Here is a 17,459-nt window from a genome sequence, read left to right as displayed (position 1 = left end):
ATTGTTGGCCAACACCTGGTCCTTTGGCTCAGCAGTGAGTGGGGAAGGGGTCACTGGCTCATAGAAGGAAGAGAAGAAACACTTTCATTTATGAAAACACACAAGAAGAGATTTTCTTCTTACATGCTGCCTTTCTCATCTCAAATGCAATCTGCTAGTACAGATCCCTGTAGCCAGACAACCTGAACTAATCTCTGTTATCTCTCTTCTGTTTGCCTGTTGTTGCTGGAAAATAAAGCTTGACTGACAATCCCATGGCAGAGAGAAATATGAGTCTTTTCTGCATAGCCATTGTGAACTAAAACATGTGTAATACCATTTTGGCCTGGAAACCATCCTTTGCTGTGCATGCAGAGGCTGAAGGATAATTGCTTGGGTGCTCCTGTGCCAAAGCACAGGAACTTGACCTTCCCACAGCTCCTGACAAGGTGTTCCCAACCTGTAGGTAAATAATCCTTTGTGTTTGCTTCCAGCTGACAGTTGGTCTGTACGAGTTCAAAGTCGTGGTGGATGGGGAGAACGCCCACGGAGAGGGATATGTGAATGTAACAGTGAACCCAAGTGAGTGGGGGGACTGAATCTTTCCTTAACTTCACCTGTCTCTGGCAAGCCATGACATTGGTGTCATGGAGTTTTCTTATTTAACTGGACTGTGGTTTAACGTAGTGAAAACTCATTGTGCTCTCAACTCAGTGTATATATATATTTATTAAGTCATTTCCCGAGATGGGAAGCTGTTGGTAACACACAGTATTTCTGCTGTACTGCATCAGGCCTGCCAGTCAATAAAAGAGCTGAAATACTGACACAGAAGTGCTCAGCAAACACCTCACCCTGGAGGGCCACTGCTTCCATAAAAACTAGCTGCAACCTGGCAAAAACCTCACAGCAGCAGCAGCGAAAACTGAAGGGAAGCCAGAGCTTTGAAGCTCCTTTGGAGGTTGTTTTCTTCCCTGTCCAGTAAGGAATATCATTTCCAACCATAGTCAAATTTCATTCCTTACTGTAAGACGTGGTTTGGAGATGAGCTGATGGAGATACAGGAGCTTGTGCTGACTGTCTCACTTTTTAGATGGCCTGTGTAAAGAGACAACCACAGGTTGCAGTAAAACCCCTTTATTTTGCACAACTCTTTTTTTTTTGCACAACAACTCTTTTTCTACCACCTTTGTGGGCAAAGAAGGGCTCTTGTACTCCCTAAATTAGCAGGAGTGCATGGCTGGCCTTCTGGGTGCTGTGAATGATCCTTTCCTTATAAGCAGTGACCCTGCAGCTGGCAGCATGCAGCAAAACCATTCATTTTTCAGAGCAGCAACCAGACTTTGGCAAGAAGCTGCAAGTGCTGCTCTGTTAGAATGGCCTGTACTGGACTGCTTGACCCAGTATGGGTGAGCTGATGCAGTGCCTCCTTTCCCAGAGCACTGGTGTGGTGGCAGTTCACCTCCTTGCTGCTTTAAATCCCTTCTGCTGGCATTGACTGCCCAGGCTGGTGTAGAACTTGCTGAGAGCATGAATCACATCGCTGGTAGTTGTGCAGCTCCTTGGCAGGGCTGTCTGTTGGGATGGGCCTGGAGTGCCCTGGTGAAGCTGGGTGGTGGTTGTTGTTGTTGTTGTTGTTGCAGAACCCCGGGTGAACCAGCCTCCTGTTGCCATCGTGTCCCCACAGTTCCAGGAGATCTCACTGCCAACCATCTCCACTCTAATCGACGGCAGCCGTGAGTACCTGCAGCTTTAGGAGCAGCTTTAAGGCTGGGGTTTGTGTTTGGTTCTGGGCTGGCCCCTTGCACAAAGTTTAAGAGAAGCTGTGACACTCCCAAACACAGTTCAGGGAAAAGAATCAGCCTGTCCTGCCACGAGAGGGGAACACACACGACAGCACCTCTCTGTGTTCCCTTTTGAAGGGCACTGACCTGAGCCAATCTCCTAAATAAGGAAAAGCTCTGGAGGTTGCTGCTTAGAATAAAAAAATAATTAGTGCCCGTCAGAATTACTGGGCTCTTGCGTTGAGCTTCAGACATGTTAGTTACTGAGCTATCACCTTCAGTAATCCTGGCCTGCACTGGAGCTTTTCAGGAGTTTCTTGAAATAAATTCAGGTTGTCTGAGCATAACAGAGACTCTGGGCTTGGACCAAAAATGCCTTTGCCCACTAAGCCCAGGACTGAAGTAGAGACTGACCATGTGGGGTCTGAGAAGCAACATTTTCCAGCTCCTTGTATGTGTGTTTTCTTCCATAATTAAAACAGAGAGCACTGATGATGATAAAATTGTCAGCTACCACTGGGAAGAGCTGAAGGGTCCCCTGCGGGAGGAGAAGGTTTCCAGTGACACTGCCATCCTCACACTGACCAACCTGGTGCCTGGCAATTACACCTTCAGGTAGGTCACACCCGACAGTCAACAGTTCTCATCTCCTGAAAGTAAAATGGATGAGATTCCTGAAGTGTTCATCTGGTTTTTAAAGAAAAAAACCAACACAAACGAGGGAGAGAACTCCATTTTGTCATGTCCTCTCTGCTTCTGCACTTTCAGGTAGAGTTTTGTTGCTTTTCACTTCAGGAGAGATAAGCTGTCCAACTACTTCTTATTCTTAACTTGTAGCCCTTGTTTAAGATGAAGGCAGAAGGGAAGGAATGGTCTGTCAGGCTGCAAAATGTCTCTTGAAATGTCAAATCTAAACTCTTTGGGTAAAGACTTAGGAAGAAATGCAGTCTTCAAATCCAGTTTTTAAATGCAATGTGTTTGGCCCAGATAAGTGAACGAGGCCTAATGGTTTTATGCAATAGATAGCAGCTGATTTTTGTGTTTGTTTCTGTGTTTTTCCTTTGGACCTGCATTTTGGTGTGATGTCCATCACTGCATAGCAGATCTGTTTGAAATAAACCAGTGTACCTATAACTGTACACTGTTTTCTTCTGAGCAGTTGGTATATGAACCAATCAGATCCATATTCAGATCTAGATTTAGCAACAAACAGTTCTATTTTGTGCTACCATTCTACCAGGGGGGAGAAATGCTGTGTCCAGGCCACTTGTGGATTAGTAAAGAACTTCTGTGTCTCACCTTGGAACTGCTTGGTGGATTTCAAGTGAGAGATGGATGTGACTGTTGAATTTCTTGCATCATTTTGAGGCTTGATAACTGGGCATTTGGGGGAAGTTTCTACTCAGAAAAAGCAAAGTGGCCTCAAACTACAGGTTTTTTTCACTCCTGAAAAAAAATTACTATCCTGCCTTTAAAAGTATCTTAAGTCCTAACTCCTGTGTTGCATTTGAGGTAACCCCAGCCAGTGTTGTGTACTGAGCTCACCACGACCCTTCACTGCTTTTTCTTTTTCCCTCTCTTCAGTCTCACAGTCGTGGACTCAGATGGTGCCAGCAACTCCACCACTGCCAACCTGACTGTGAACAAGGCAGTGGACTATCCCCCCGTGGCAAATGCAGGCCCCAACCAGGTGATCACCCTGCCCCAGAACTCCATCACGCTCTACGGGAACCAGAGCACGGACGATCACAGCATCGTCAGCTACGAGTGGCTGCTCAGCCCCAACAGCAAGGGCAAGGTCATGGAGATGCAGGTCAGTGCAGGTCTGCTCTGTTCCACCTGGATTGCTCACTAACTGGCTTTTTATTTATGATCAAACCATTTTTAATTGACTGTCAGCAAGTGGCTTTCATAATCCTACAGAGCAAGCACATGGTGGTTAAATATATCCTTAAAATTAAACCCACACAAAGCTGGTGTTGGCTTCCTGGCTGAGCTGGTGTACCAACCTAGCCACTGATTTTCACTGGCACCCTGTTTCCTTTCTTCAGCAGTGCAGTTTTAAATCCTGCTGAAGAAGGAGGATTGAGAGAGATGGGAACTTTTGAATTGAATCTTGCAGTCTAAACTTTGCTGATGTTGCCCAGACACTCCTCAGTCCTCAACAGTAAATGCTGGAACTTGTTTCCTTGTCATCATTTTTCTTTTAAAGATTATTACTACTGCCAAATGTATAGAATAAGAAAGTCCATGAACTGGGTTCACAGTGTGTGGGATTTGCACAGGGCTCCCCAGAGGTTTTGCTGGAGTTGGGAACTGTTGAATCCCAAAAGGCCTGAATGCCTGTATGGCATTACTCTTGTTATGTCCCCCAGCAGTGTCCTTGGAGCTGTGCATAAATTCAGCTGTAAGAGCTTTGCATGCTGAAGTGGCACAGTCTCCTGCCCCCATAGCAGGAGTTGGTAATAACCCCCTGGAATCTGCTGGTAATAGTTATTTTAGAATCAGAGTCTTCTGAGTGAGAATTGCTTTTAATCCATGAATATGTTTCTCTCAGGGGGTGAGGACACCAGTCTTGCAGCTCTCTGCAATGCAGGAAGGTGATTACACCTACCAGCTCATAGTGACTGATTCTGCTGGCCACCAGTCCACTGCAGAGGTCACTGTGATAGTCCAGCCAGGTAAGCTGCCTTTCCCTGCCTTTGCTGCTTCCATTCCAGGGGTTAGAGGTGAGCAGCAATCTGCCAGCAAACTCTAGATCTTATGGTAGCTCTGTGCTGCTTTCAGAAAAGCTGCTCTAATTTAGGACCATTCTGGGCTGGTATATTGCTGCTAAATGAGCTAAAGAAAGCTTCTAGGAATATTGCCTTTCTAGGCTGTTCTCTTATTTTACACAATGTAATCTAGTTGATGTTATCCCACCATAATTGCAGGATTGTGTTTCCAAGCAGCTGTGTCTACCCACAGTGCTAAGTCCTGGGACAGGGGCAGGAAAAGTGGAGCAGTACTTAGAGAGTGAGAGCACAATTCAGAATAGCTAGATTTCAGTCTCATTTTACTGCACATGTGTGAATGGAATGCTGGTTGGAATTCTTCACTGCTTCTGAACCTCACTATTGAAGTAGGAGATGGTGGGCAAGAGAGATACTGGGGATCATGGCAAAAACTCTTAATGGAGGGGTTTAAAGCTCCACCTTTATGGCATGTGTATGAAAAATATCCCATCCTCTTTCAGAGAACAACAAGCCCCCAAAGGCAGATGCTGGTCCAGATAAAGAGTTGACTCTTCCCGTGGACAGCACCACTCTAGATGGCAGCAAGAGCTCGGATGACCAGAAGATAGTCTCCTTTCTCTGGGAGAAAACACGGTGTGTGTCACCTTCCAGAATGTTCTTGTGTGTCCAAATCTTTCATTCCAAACAGGACACACCCCCACACACCTCCCTTGTGTTCAGTCCCAGTCACATTGGGCCTGACAAGCTTTGCCAGTGACCTGAGTGAGACAAGGATTTATGTTTGATTGCAGAGAGGTGGAGTTTTGTTTGAGCATGAGAAATAGCTTTGCCTTCATCTCTAGGCCTGACTCCCACTCTCATTGTGGTTGTGACTCAGCCATGTTCTTCACAGCAGTGGAATTTGATCTTGATCTCATGGAGAGACTGACTCTTGTAATCCAAGAACTGCAGAGCCTCCGAACTTGATGCTTTTGCAGTTTGTTTGATGCTTTTGCAGTGTTCTCTTCTCATTGTCGTGCTTCCCTTCAGACTATAAATTCCCTGAAATGCTTTAGGGAATTCAGAAAAAAGCCTATGAGCAACTTGAGTAGCTTTTTCTGTTTGCTAATGCAAAGTCTGTGCAAAGCTCTTATAAATGAAGGACTATTTTTGTTCTACACCTTTTCTTTACAAAATTGACTCATTGTGCAGTTCATGAGCCAATTTTCTGAACGAACCACTTTTTGTGTTAAACCACCAGAAATTATGCTTTTTGTTCTGAATGCTGCACTTACTCTTTGGATTATCTTGCTGTAACTGGAGAACATGATTTTGCTTTTTGTCATGGACACTGTATTTCCAGCCATCTGTCTGTTTGCATCCCCACAAGCTCTGCTTAAGCCTGAGCCTCCTGCTTGGAGTGAGGCTGCCTCCCGTGCTCTGTGCAAAGTTTAAACTGATCAAAACCCCTGAGAAAGGTCAAAAACTGAACAACCCCCCTGTGCTTTGGTTAGGGGTCCAGATGGCGTGAAGCTGGAGAATGCCAACAGCAGCATTGCCACTGTCACAGGCCTCCAGGTTGGGACATATGAGTTCACTCTGACAGTGAAAGATGAGAGGAACCTGCAGAGCCAAAGCTCCGTCAACGTCATCGTCAAAGAAGGTACGTCAGCCACGAGCAGAGCTCAAGTCTCTGGGCAGTTCAGCAAAACCTGTGTTCAGAGGCACAGTAAGAGCAATGGGGGGAAATAATGTGGAGAGCACTGAAATGGACTTCCCTGGGCCAGAGGTTTGCCATTTCTGGAGGAAATGTACCTTCAGCTCAATCATGCAGTGCTTCCCTTCTCTTCCTTGGGGTCAGACAGGGATGTCTGGGTTACACAGGAGATCTGGTGCAGTAATTTCTGATTGGGCATAACCAGATCTTTCTCTCTGTTTATTTAGAGATAAACAAGCCTCCCGTTGCAAAGATTGCTGGGAATGTTGTCATCACCTTGCCCACAAACACGGCGGAGTTGGATGGATCCAAGTCCTCTGATGACAAGGGGATTGTCAGCTACTTGTGGACACGGGACGAGGGCAGCCCTGCAGCTGGGGTGAGGTTCCTTTTGTAAAGCATCTCAAAAGTCAGTGCAAGGGGGCACTGGCAGCTTCTGAGGAAATGTAAAGCTCATTGTTGTGCTGTTATCTTGTGGTGATATCCTGGTATCACTAGTATGAGATATATAGATATATGTATTATATATATAAGGCTAGTTTGATCCTTTGTTTCCTCACACTTACTTTGTTCTGCCTTCCAGGAGGTCTTAAATAACTCAGACCATCATCCTGTCCTCCTCCTGTCCAATCTGGTGGAAGGGACCTACACATTTCACCTCAGAGTAACAGATGCCAAAGGAGAGAGTGATGTGGAAAGGACCACAGTGGAGGTCAAACCTGGTGAGGCTGGGGTTTGTGCTGTACTATGTTTGCCTACAGTCCTCTGGATACAGTGTACTGGGATTAAAATGTATGGTCTAGTCCAGCTCAGAACTGTAAAAGTCAAAAGCTTTGGGGGTGTGATTCTATTTTCCTGTGGTTCTTGGGGGCTGACTCTCAGTGCTTGATGTTACCTGTAAAAGTTAAGCTTGCATCCCTCCCTACAGTGCCATTCTGTAGTGCTGTGTAAACCAGAAACATTCTGGAAAGGTACTAAAAACCTGCCTTCTACCCAGGCTGTTAAATAGAAACTCTGAAGATCTGTATTATCTGTGCTCTCCCCAGATCCCAGGAAAAACAACCTTGTGGAGATAATCCTGGATGTTAACGTGAGCCAGCTGACGGAGCGGCAGAAGGGGATGTTCATCCGGCAGATTGGGGTGCTGCTGGGGGTCCTGGACTCAGACATCACAGTGCAAAAGATCCAGCCCTACACTGAGCAGAGGTGGGATTCATCTGGGAGGGTGCACAGAGGGTTTGGTGAACCAAGGGCTCTTTCCTCTGGGGAAGCAGTTTGGACAATCAGAATGTGTGGAGTTGCTTAACATTGATATTCCTGCTCAGGTCAGAGTTGCCAAGCAGGTCTTGAGTATCTTTCCCCTCTGGAGATGGTGCATTGTCCTTGAAAACTGCTGCTGCTAATGTCTTTTCCCCTCAAACCTGTAAAATAAGAACTAATCTGATTTGGTTTTGAGAATTGTGGAGAATGTCTGAAGGATGTTCTGCAGCTGTGATTTATAACTGGAGATATAACAGGGCCTAGTGCAGGAGCTTGGTGAAACACTGACCCCACAGCAGAGATGGTGTGTAACAATCCCTTTCACCCTCACCTTCATGCTAACTTGGTAGTTTATAGAATCACAGGATGGTTTGGCTTGAAAGGGACTTTAAAGATCATCCAATTCCAACCCTCCACCACAGGCAGGGACACCTTCCACTAGTTCTGCATTAGCTTTGCCTCCTACACAACTACTTAATCTAATGTACAATAAAATGTTGAAAGCCAGTGTATTTTTTGTTTGAAGAGATAAGGAAAGCTAATTTTGGTTGCTATTTGGCTTGCAGTAAACTGCATCTCTTCTAAACACATGGAGGTTGGCTGCTGGGCAGGGCTGTGGGTCAGGGTCATGTTGCCTGCCTGGATGGTGGCAACAAGCCACCAGTGGCAGGCTGTTGAAATAAGTGCAATATTGCACTTAGTTTTTACTGAAAGTGGAGTAGCTTTAAGGTGGCTAAAGCACTGAAGAAGATTTAAGGGACATGCTTAGAGTCCTGCAGCAAGTCAGCAATAAACCTGCTGTTACTTCACATTTCCCTGAGTGCAGAGATGTATCGATTCCTTCGTGTCCACGTGGCCTGATGTGGCTGGGAAATCAGAATTCATTGTCCATGCAAACCTAGAGAGCTCAGAACAGAGGAGCCAGCACTTTCTGTTGTAATATTACCTCTCTGTCTCTGCCATGACCAGGCCAGTGGCTGGAGCTCTGTGCTGAGCAGGTAAATGAGCCCCCAGGTGTAATAAGGTCTAAGGATCCCACAGAGAGAGAAAAAGGAGATGATGAAAAGGGCAGGACCTTAAAGTTTGGAGATTTAGTGCTTAGTAGGAACATGCAAAGATGTGCTTGATGTTCAAACTCAAAAAACAGTCTAACCCTGGCTTTGAAAATATGAATGGATTAGATGTCCTGAAGGGTTTTCTGCTGTAGGATTAGGTCTGCTATTATTGCTTTCAAATAGAGCCAGAAGTCTGGCCTTCAAATAAATTTGGGATTCTGAATTAGTCCCTCTGATGACAGACTGGGGAGAGTGGCTCTCCTCCTGCTGTTTGGAGAAGCAGCAGATAGTCACTTCTGTGTGTCTTCCAGCACGAAGATGGTGTTCTTTGTGCAGAACCAGCCTCCCCATCAGATATTCAAGGGACGAGAGGTGGCCTGGACGCTGAAGAACGAACTGCGGAAGCAGCAGTCGGATTTCCTCATCTTCCGGGCCCTGGAGATCAACACAGTCAGTAAGTGAGAGTCTCTGGGGGACACACTCATGTCTTTCCCTTCTTCTCTGCCACCTGACAGAATAAGGACCTTCATGGGTGCTAAAAACACACGTCCCACACAAACTCGCACTCACTGCAGGAGCTTTCGTGTTAGTAAATGGGAAACAGGAAAATAAGTCTGTTAGACTATAAACTGATCAGGTTTCCATCAATATTCACTATTCAACTTTATTATATGTGCTTACTTGTAGTGTTGTTGGGAAGATAAGAATTCACAAAACCAAAAGTGGATTGATATTTATGAAACTAAAACAGAGTGTTAATGGACTACAGCCACTGAAATGAGTGTCATCCTGAAAACAATAAACTGCCCATCTTGGTAGCTGTGAACACTCTAATTTCCTGTGTAGCACACCCATCAGTCTGCAGGAAACATTTCCCTTCTGTCATTTTTTTTACAACTTTACATTAGCACTGTTTATCTTTAATGAGCACAGTCCTGGGAGGATCATTTTCTAATCAGTTAGAGATTTTAAACTAAAATTATATAAAGTAATTATTTTCAGTACTTCCTGATTTTGTGATTTTGTGGTCTTCAAAAGCCACTTCTCAGTTCTGTTTGGTCCCTTCAAAGGATCTGTTTGTTTCTTGTCTGTCTCACGGGCTGGGTTTGAATGGGAAAATCAAAACCTTGTTCAAAAACATTGACTCGACAAATACACAAATTCTATAACTTGTATATCAAAATCAGGATTTATCGGGCAAAATGTGTGTTGTGTCACTGGCGAAGTGGGACATTTTAGTTTGGCACGAGGCCCAGGTGCTTTATGTTTTGATTTATTGTTTGGTTGTGGCTGGGCTGTGTTTGAGCTGCAGAGGGGCCGGATTCAAGCCGGTGTTACAGGCCTGGGCTCTACTGAACTGTCTTGTCCCGTGTTTGCCTCGCCTGTGAGTCATTTCACCCTGCTGGTTTTGGTCCCCAGCCTGTCAGCTGAACTGCTCCGAGCACGGGCGCTGCGACTCCTTCACCAAGCGCTGCGTGTGTGACCCGTTCTGGATGGAGAACTTCCTGCGGGTGCAGATGGGCGACGGCGAGAGCAACTGCGGTGCGTGAGCCGCCCTGGGATGGCACCTCTGGAGAGAAGGCAGGGTTTGGAACCCAGGGTGGGCAGGGACACAGGCTCCTGCTGTGTCCCAGTTCCTCTGCTGTGGTGCCCACACAAGGAGATGGCCCCTGCCTGCTCTCACTGCTCGTTCCTTGCGGGCAGGTGATGTTTGGTTGGGGAGTGACTCTTCAGAGCCTCCCTTGTGAAAACTCACTAAGGGTTGAGTCCACTCTGGCTGTATAAAGCACAGCTCTTTTCTGACATGCCCATACAGAGGCTTTTCTGCCACAGGAAAGCAAATTTTATAAATCAACACACACTAAAACTTGTCTGGTGAGGATCCATGTGCTGGATTTCCAGCCTCTGGTTTCCCAGGGGGAGCTGGTGGTGCTTCAGTGAGGGATCCCAACCTCTAATTCTGCAAAGGGTCAGGCCTTGCCTTTTCTTTCCCTAGAATAGTCCCCTAAAATGCACACTGTCAACTGGATGAGGTGCCAAAGTGTGTTTGTCTCTGGGGTTTTGCTTTCAGAGTGGAGTGTGCTGTATGTGATCATCGCATCTTTCGTCATCGTGGTTGCCCTGGGAATCTTGTCCTGGATGGTGATCTGCTGTTGCAAGAGGTGGGACTGAGGCCATAACCCCCCCTGTATCCGTGCTTCAGAGCCAAGTAGCTGCAGTAGGAGGTGAAAGGTTCAAACCCATTGTCCCAGTGGGTCATCTGCTGAGCCCTGGGGTGTTGGGGTTTGTCACTTAAGTGTTTCAAGTGAAACGTTGAAGTCCCAGAACTCTGGGTTCAGTTAAAAAGCACAATTTGGATTAACCTATAAATGTGCAACTTAGCAACATCTTAATGTTTCACTTTGTAATGTGAGCATAATCCTAAATAGCAAGTGCTTTAGCTTTGAAGATCAGGGTTGTTTTTCTTCTGGCTCTTTCAGAAGTGGACTGGCTCTTAATTCCTTTTACTTCCCCTTTAGACGGAAAGGAAAATCCAAAAGAAAAAGCAAATACAAGATTTTGGATGCAACGGATCAAGAAAGCCTGGAGTTAAAACCAAATCCCAAAGCAGGTAAAACATGAGAGGGAAGAGCTCAGCACTTTCCAGAGTGCTGACTGAGAACTCTTCCTCAGTGGACTTAAAATCACAGAGTGAAACAAACGGGATGTGGGGACTGACAGAGGGGTCTCAGAAGATCTAAGAGCTTGTTTCAGATCTGTATATGGGGTATTTAGTGAAGTCATCTAATCTTGGGTTTGGAAATTGGGGCTGAAACTGGCCAGGTCCTGATGTCTCCACTTGGTATCACAGAAGTGGTAAGTGGATGCATTAAGCTGTGCAGAACAGCCTGACCCAGGAAGCCCAAAACTGGGTCTTGACTGTAACTTCTCCTGCTCTAAAGTTTTCCACTGGGTTCTGGTAGTTCACTTCTTGCCCATATGCAATTCCCTGGCCATGCTCTACAGCAAAGCAGGAATCCAGTGGCACTAAGCATTTCACTAAGCTGACCAACACCTGAACTGGAGAGAGTGAGGTTTATTTCTGCCCCTCTACTTTCCCACCACAAATGACTTGTTCATAAACTTATTAATTCTTGCCCTTGTGAGCATCGGGCTCTGAAAATGTCCCATTTTAGTTCATCCTGCAGTTTCCAGTAAGCAGGTGCATTTAGGAGGGAGACCCACGAATTCTTTGTGCTCTGTGTGGCTACAGGCCCGTTGGCCCATTCCAGAGAGGGAACATTTGTCTTCAGTGTACTTAGCCAGCATTTTCCTGCCTGCATTGCTGTCCTGAGAGTGCTTGTCCAGTGCTTTGCAGAGATCAGGGAGTTATTTCAGGCTGGAGTGTTCTTATCTGATACCTGACCGAGCTGTGGTCACCTGCTGACTGACCAGGAAAGAAGGGAAATATGGGAAAGGATGTGCCAAGCACAGCCCCACCAAGGGCCAGGGAGCACTGCAGCTGCTGAAGTGTGTGTTTTGAATTGAAGTGTGTCCTGGATTTGTTTAGAGGAGGGGTTGTATTAACCGTGTGTGGAAGAGAGTCCCTGATCCTTGTTTGCTAGTGGAAAATAACTGCTCATCCTGGTATTATCCCATTTAATGGTGTTCCAGCAAAGGGAGCAGTGCCCAAGAGCAGCATGGAGGGCACTGCAGGGACAGGCTGATCAGCTGTTCCTCCAAGGACCAGGCTGTCCCAACTACTCAAACACGGATACCCTTGAAGGAAACCCGGGGGTGTCTCCCTCCCTCAGCACCCAACTCTGCTTTCATCAGACCATCTGTCACCTCAGAGCCCACTGTTCAATAAGTGGAGTAACTGTGCCTCACCATTTGCTCTCTGGTAACTGAACTCATCTTGCTGCTTCCGAGGCTGGCTGCTGACTAAAGTCTTTTTCCCTGCTAGATATGTCCAGGGAGCTTTCTGCTAACAGAGGAAACGTTGCATTTCTCCAAGAAGGAAAAGCTAAATTTAAATATTTCCTCTGCTGACAATATAAGTAAATGTCTCTCTCCTGTCCTTGTGCATTAATCTAAATTCATCCCGCTAATTTCTCTCTTCCCTTGCAGGCAGGAGCAGCAGAGAGGAGAGTAGAGAGGGTAGTGAGATGGCAGAGATCTTCCCTCACACACCTGCATATTCTCTTACTGCAGCCGTGAGCCCTCGGAGCGTTTTCTAGGCAATGCCCCGAGCAAGGTCAGGGAGACAAGAGCTCCCACACGGACTCACAGCCCCTTCTGGTCACAGCATTTGCCTTCCTACCTGCTCCTTGTGCTTTGTGCTGGCTTGGAGTGTCATTGTGACCTCTGACATGCCAGAGTGTCTGAAACAGGATCACTTTGGCTTCAGCATCGGAGGGAATAAGAGACACGCAGAGGAAAGTCAGACTCGGCTGCCTCTTGGACGTGATGGGAAAAGGAGACTTAGAGGGGATGGAGTAAGGTGAGGTGGTTGGAAGGTGTTAAAGGCATTTCTAACCTGGGGATGTTTCTCCTTCAAGGTGGCAGGCAGAAAGCCCAGGTCCTCAACACGAGCCTGATGCACTCGGAGTCCGAGCTGGACAGCGACGAAGCCATTTTCACGTGGCCCGACCGGGAAAAAGGGAAACTGCTCCGCAGCCAGAACGGCTCCTTGCGCAACGGACAAGTGACACTCAAACCCAAGAGCCAGAGGGAGGAAATCCTGTAGCTCCCCTTGGGCTGCTGTGGGCTGGAGCTCAGCAGGGAAGGCTGCTCCCATCCCCACCCTGCCAGGGCCTCTGGAGGCCGGTTTGTTCGGGACGACGCTGCTAACTCGTTTCACAGAAAATAACTTCGGTTCTGTGGGTTTCTTTTTGTTCAGTTAAAACTGGTTGTACTTGAATTTGGACTTCAAGGGAAATCAAAGGGAGAAGGAGGCAACTGTGAACCCCAGGAGAAGGGTTGGAAAAGGACAGAGCTGGCATCTGGAGAGCGGCAGGACAGAACCACTTGGAGCAACTGTGAATGTGCAGGGCCCTCCCAGCCCACCTCAGACTGCAGTGGAGGGAGCACCTGTGGACTTCCAGCTCACTTGCCTTGGGAGCTCCTCAGAGAAGGAAGGTCAAGGCTTTGAGCTGTGCTCTGAGCTCCCTTCAGGCTCCAGTAGCCAACCACGGGCTACTTGTACTGTCCAGCAGCTTTCTTCTCCTTTACTCCCACCTTCCCTAATGGTTTAAGCACTATTTTAATTTAGGCTTGTCCTTTCACATGCACTTGGCTGCTGTTGGAGTGTAGAGGAAGGGGAATGTAAACACTGTGGTCACACTCCGTCAGTTTGCAGGTAGGAGGGGGGTTTGTGGCTGCTCTAAATCACTGTCAGGCTGCTCTCACAGGGAGTGCTGGGCCTTGGTGCCTGCTCAGATGTGAAAAGCTGACCTGTGGTAATTGCTTGGGCTGGGAGACCCCTCCTGCAGCAAGATCCTGCTGGGTACCAGAGCTGGGGGGGACACACCCACCTTTGGTGCCTGTGTCCAACATCTGACTTCATTCCAAAGCTGTGAGATGTTCCCTGGCCCCAGCACCTGCTGTTGGTCACCAAACCGTCCGTGGGGCTGGCCCATAACCATATCTCAGTCAGGACACACTATATACTCTGGGGTTTTGGTTTGGTGGTTTTTTTTTTTCCTTTAAAATTTGCACATCCCAGGCACATCTCTGCTGTTCCCAGCTGGCTGCTCCCTGGGGCTGGCAGCTCACTTGCCTCGTGGTGTTGTGGCTGCAGAGCCCTGTGTGCTCCTTTAGTGCTGGAAAAGGGAACTCTGGGTACCTGAGGGCAGTAGGCAGTGCCAGCAGCACGTGTCCCTGCTGCCTGGGCCCAAGGGCAGGTGTGGGAGGGTTCTTTCCCATTCCTGCTCCCCTATCTCACTGTGCTGCTGTCATGAGTTGCACCCCTGTCCTGGGGCAGGACTCAGCCTCGTGCTGGCATGAAGGATGCCACTGCTCCTCTGGGGATGGGTGGGCAGTTCATTGCCTTTCTTTGTGTTTAATTTAAAAACTGGAACTTGTTTCATTGGCTCTTTTTTTTTCCTTCTCCTTTTTGAGCTGTGAAAGCCAAAAGGCTTTTAACTTCCTCAGTTGTATTTATATTGCTGCACTACTGATTTGTGTTGAGCTCTAGATGAAGATTAAACACTATTGAATGTGAGGGAACGTTCCCTCGCTGAATGTAGTCGTGGCTGCTGCTCAGTTTGATTTTGGGGCAATCAGCTGTTGCTCAGGCCCAGCACTGGAGCCTGTGGCTCCCCCAGGGACCACACACAGGGAGGGCTGACCCTGGGATGCTGCTCAGAGGGCACAGCCCAGCACTGGCTGTGCCATGGCACATTTAACTCTTGGGTGACACCACCCCCTGCATTTCCCTTCATTTGGGTGTAAGATGAACAAACAGTGGGAGTAGGAGGGTTTGGAGCTGCAGGGGTGGATCAGGTGTGGTCCTGGGGCTGCACTTGGGAGTGGTTTGTGCTGGTAGAGGGGAGCTCTTGGGCTCTTGCTGGTTCTGCTTCTGGGGGCTTGTGCTTTTTGAGCCCATCCCTCCTGCCTGTCCCAGGGAGGTCCCTCCTGGGGAGGACCCTTGGCTGCAGGTGGGGGCTCAGCCATCAGGTGTTGGTTGCTTCAGGGATCAGAACCCCCCACGGCAGACACAGGGTGGGCTTTCCAGTGAGCCTGGCAGCTTATGGGAGAGGGAATTAAAATCTGTGCAGCTGTTTCCTCCAACACCTTTGTTCAGCTGCAGTTGTTTCCTTCATCTCTGTGTTTCACCTTGGGGTCACAGCCCCTGGGGTCAGGGTGCTGCACTGAGGGGCAGCACCCCAACCCAGGGCTGGGCTTTGGGGAGGGCTGTGGTCTTCCCTCTGTGCCCAGCAGGTCGTAGTCACTTGTCATCACCGAGTGCAGGTTTGTGACAGCACAGCACGAGCTCCCATTAGATTTCTAGCTCCCATTGGTATTCACTGGCTGTGCAGCCTCTTCCCTCTCCACATGTTAATCCTTGGTGCCACGAAGCCCTTGCTTTCAGAAATAGGGACAGGCAGCTCTGCACACCAACTTCAGGGGGCACAAGGACCTCTGGGGCTGACGGGGGCGAGGAGACCCCCCCAGGCTGAAGGTAGGAATTTCTGGCCCTGGGTGGGACTCCCACACCCAGGGTGGGCTGTCTGCTGTGGTGCTTTGGGAGCACAGCCCTGCCCAGGTGTGTGCACAAAGCCCCTGTGGGATTTTGGAATCCCTTTGCCCGTCCCCTCCTCCCCTGGCGTCACCGATGTCGGTTCCCCGAGCGCCGCGAGCCTGACCTTGCTCGGGAAGGTTCTGCATTGCTATGCTTTATGATTCCACAATTAGAGGCACTGGCTACAAGTTACCCAGGAGTGGAAGTTAAAGGCTGAGACATCTGTTAGATGAACCATCAGCTTCACTCGGTTTTGTTTTCTTTAACACATTCAAGTGCCGGTGAAGGTGTTCGAGGCAAATTCTAGTTCTGAAATAGTTTGCTGTTAAATTGTTTCCTCATCCTGCTGCGTAGCTGGGGTTGCCCAACCTGTCTGCACTTTGATTAGGGGTGTTTGGTGATTACAGTGTTACTTTGGTTCAAAACTAAAAGTAATTTTTTTAAAATGAAATGTTTCTTGCAAATAAACAGGGAAGATGTTTTGCTGCTGCCCAGCTTTGCTCTTTCTCCAGTTTCACCTGCGGGACAGTTCTCACCAAAGACTTGGTTCCAGTGGAAAACAAAATATCAGCAGCATCAGGGCTGAATTGGGGAGCTCGGGGCTGTATTTGCAGCTACACCACTTGTCCCTCCCAAAACAGCACCCAGGGCTAGGAGGAGTTAAACAAGCAGAAGGCTCTTTCTAGAGCCGGGGGAGCACAGTTTTTCCTCTCTCTGCACTCATCCTCACCCCGCTGCTTGTGCTGTCCTTGCTCCGACCGTGTGGATTTGGCGCGGCTCCCCAGCGCCTTCCTGTCATTAGGATTCCCTGGATTACTCTGCTTTCCCTCTTCCAGCTGGGCTCTCCCTGTCTTCGGCACCGACAGGAGCTCCCACACCTCGCCCGTGTCCCCAGCAGCCACGGGGGGACACGGTTCTGGTAACGATGTGCTCCTTAATTATCCCTGTGCCGAGGGTGTGGCAGCCCCTGCGAACAGAGGGCACTGCAGGGGTGCTGGTGGCTCCTGGGGAGCTGGGGACACTGTGGCACTGCTGGCACCCCGGCAGTGCCCCCGGGGCTGTCCCAGAGCCGGGCAGGAGCGCTGGTCACTGCCCTGAGAGGCCGGGATTTGCAGGGGGCTCAGCTGGATTAGCGACCCTGTGCTGGCCGTGTCCCAGTGGGAATTGGTGACCCCAGCACAGCCCACCTGCTCCCCAGCACCAGCACCCTGCACGTCCCTCCTGGCCGGGCACAGACCCAGCGCCCCTCCCCGGGTCACTGCTGCTCCAGGGAGGTTGTGACAGGCATTTTGGGGCGAGCGTGGCTGGCTCGGGACAGGGGCTTTGCAGAGCATCCCTGCTCCCGCCTCCCCTCTCCCGCCGCTCCTCCTGCCCAGGCAGAGCCCCGAGGGGCATCGGGGGCCAGGCGGGTGCTGCGGTGGAGGCCCAGGGGCACCGTCACCCTCCGTCCATCCCGTTGGTCCATACGGGGCCCCGAGCGCCGGGTGAGTCCGTCTTTCCATTGTTCAAACAATCTCTTTTCCACACGCGGTGCCAAAGGCTCCCCGCTCGCTCCCGCACGCGCCAGTATATTTAGCTGCCTCTAAGCCTCTACCTTTCCTTATATAGGAGAGGCCAAACGAATTTCGCACTCTCATTATTAATAGCCTGAGAGGAGCTCTTAGGAGGCTGCCAAAAATAGCAGGCAAACAGAGCGCACCCGGGCTGGGGAGGGCGTCGTGGCAG

The 17,459-nt window shown here is 48.9% G+C and overlaps 1 protein-coding gene across 3 annotated transcripts in view; it reads left to right on the top strand.

The window, feature by feature from the left end:
* KIAA0319L (KIAA0319 like) overlaps nt 1-14,738 on the top strand; it is a 28,157-nt gene extending 13,419 nt beyond the window's left edge. For 2 of the 3 annotated variants that reach the window (XM_018081279.3, XM_018081276.2), the window contains exons 6-20: nt 474-561; nt 1,623-1,715; nt 2,246-2,378; nt 3,348-3,576; nt 4,321-4,444; nt 4,999-5,131; nt 5,992-6,140; nt 6,422-6,573; nt 6,778-6,916; nt 7,241-7,400; nt 8,821-8,963; nt 9,929-10,051; nt 10,581-10,671; nt 11,029-11,120; nt 13,051-14,738. In XM_018081279.3, coding sequence (XP_017936768.2) covers nt 474-561; nt 1,623-1,715; nt 2,246-2,378; nt 3,348-3,576; nt 4,321-4,444; nt 4,999-5,131; nt 5,992-6,140; nt 6,422-6,573; nt 6,778-6,916; nt 7,241-7,400; nt 8,821-8,963; nt 9,929-10,051; nt 10,581-10,671; nt 11,029-11,120; nt 13,051-13,238 — 2,037 coding nt within the window. In that variant the 3' untranslated portion in view covers nt 13,239-14,738. Of the gene's footprint in view, nt 1-473; nt 562-1,622; nt 1,716-2,245; nt 2,379-3,347; nt 3,577-4,320; nt 4,445-4,998; nt 5,132-5,991; nt 6,141-6,421; nt 6,574-6,777; nt 6,917-7,240; nt 7,401-8,820; nt 8,964-9,928; nt 10,052-10,580; nt 10,672-11,028; nt 11,121-12,619; nt 12,747-13,050 lie in introns of all 3 variants that reach the window. The other variant, XM_018081278.2, reaches the window with a different exon arrangement.
* The last annotated feature ends 2,721 nt before the right edge of the window (nt 14,739-17,459 follow it).

Source organism: Manacus vitellinus, unplaced genomic scaffold (assembly GCF_001715985.3).
Source record: "Manacus vitellinus isolate BGI_N305 unplaced genomic scaffold, ASM171598v3 scaffold_52_pilon, whole genome shotgun sequence".
Classification (NCBI taxonomy): Eukaryota; Metazoa; Chordata; class Aves; order Passeriformes; family Pipridae; genus Manacus; species Manacus vitellinus.
This window is presented reverse-complemented; position numbering and strand designations above follow the sequence as displayed.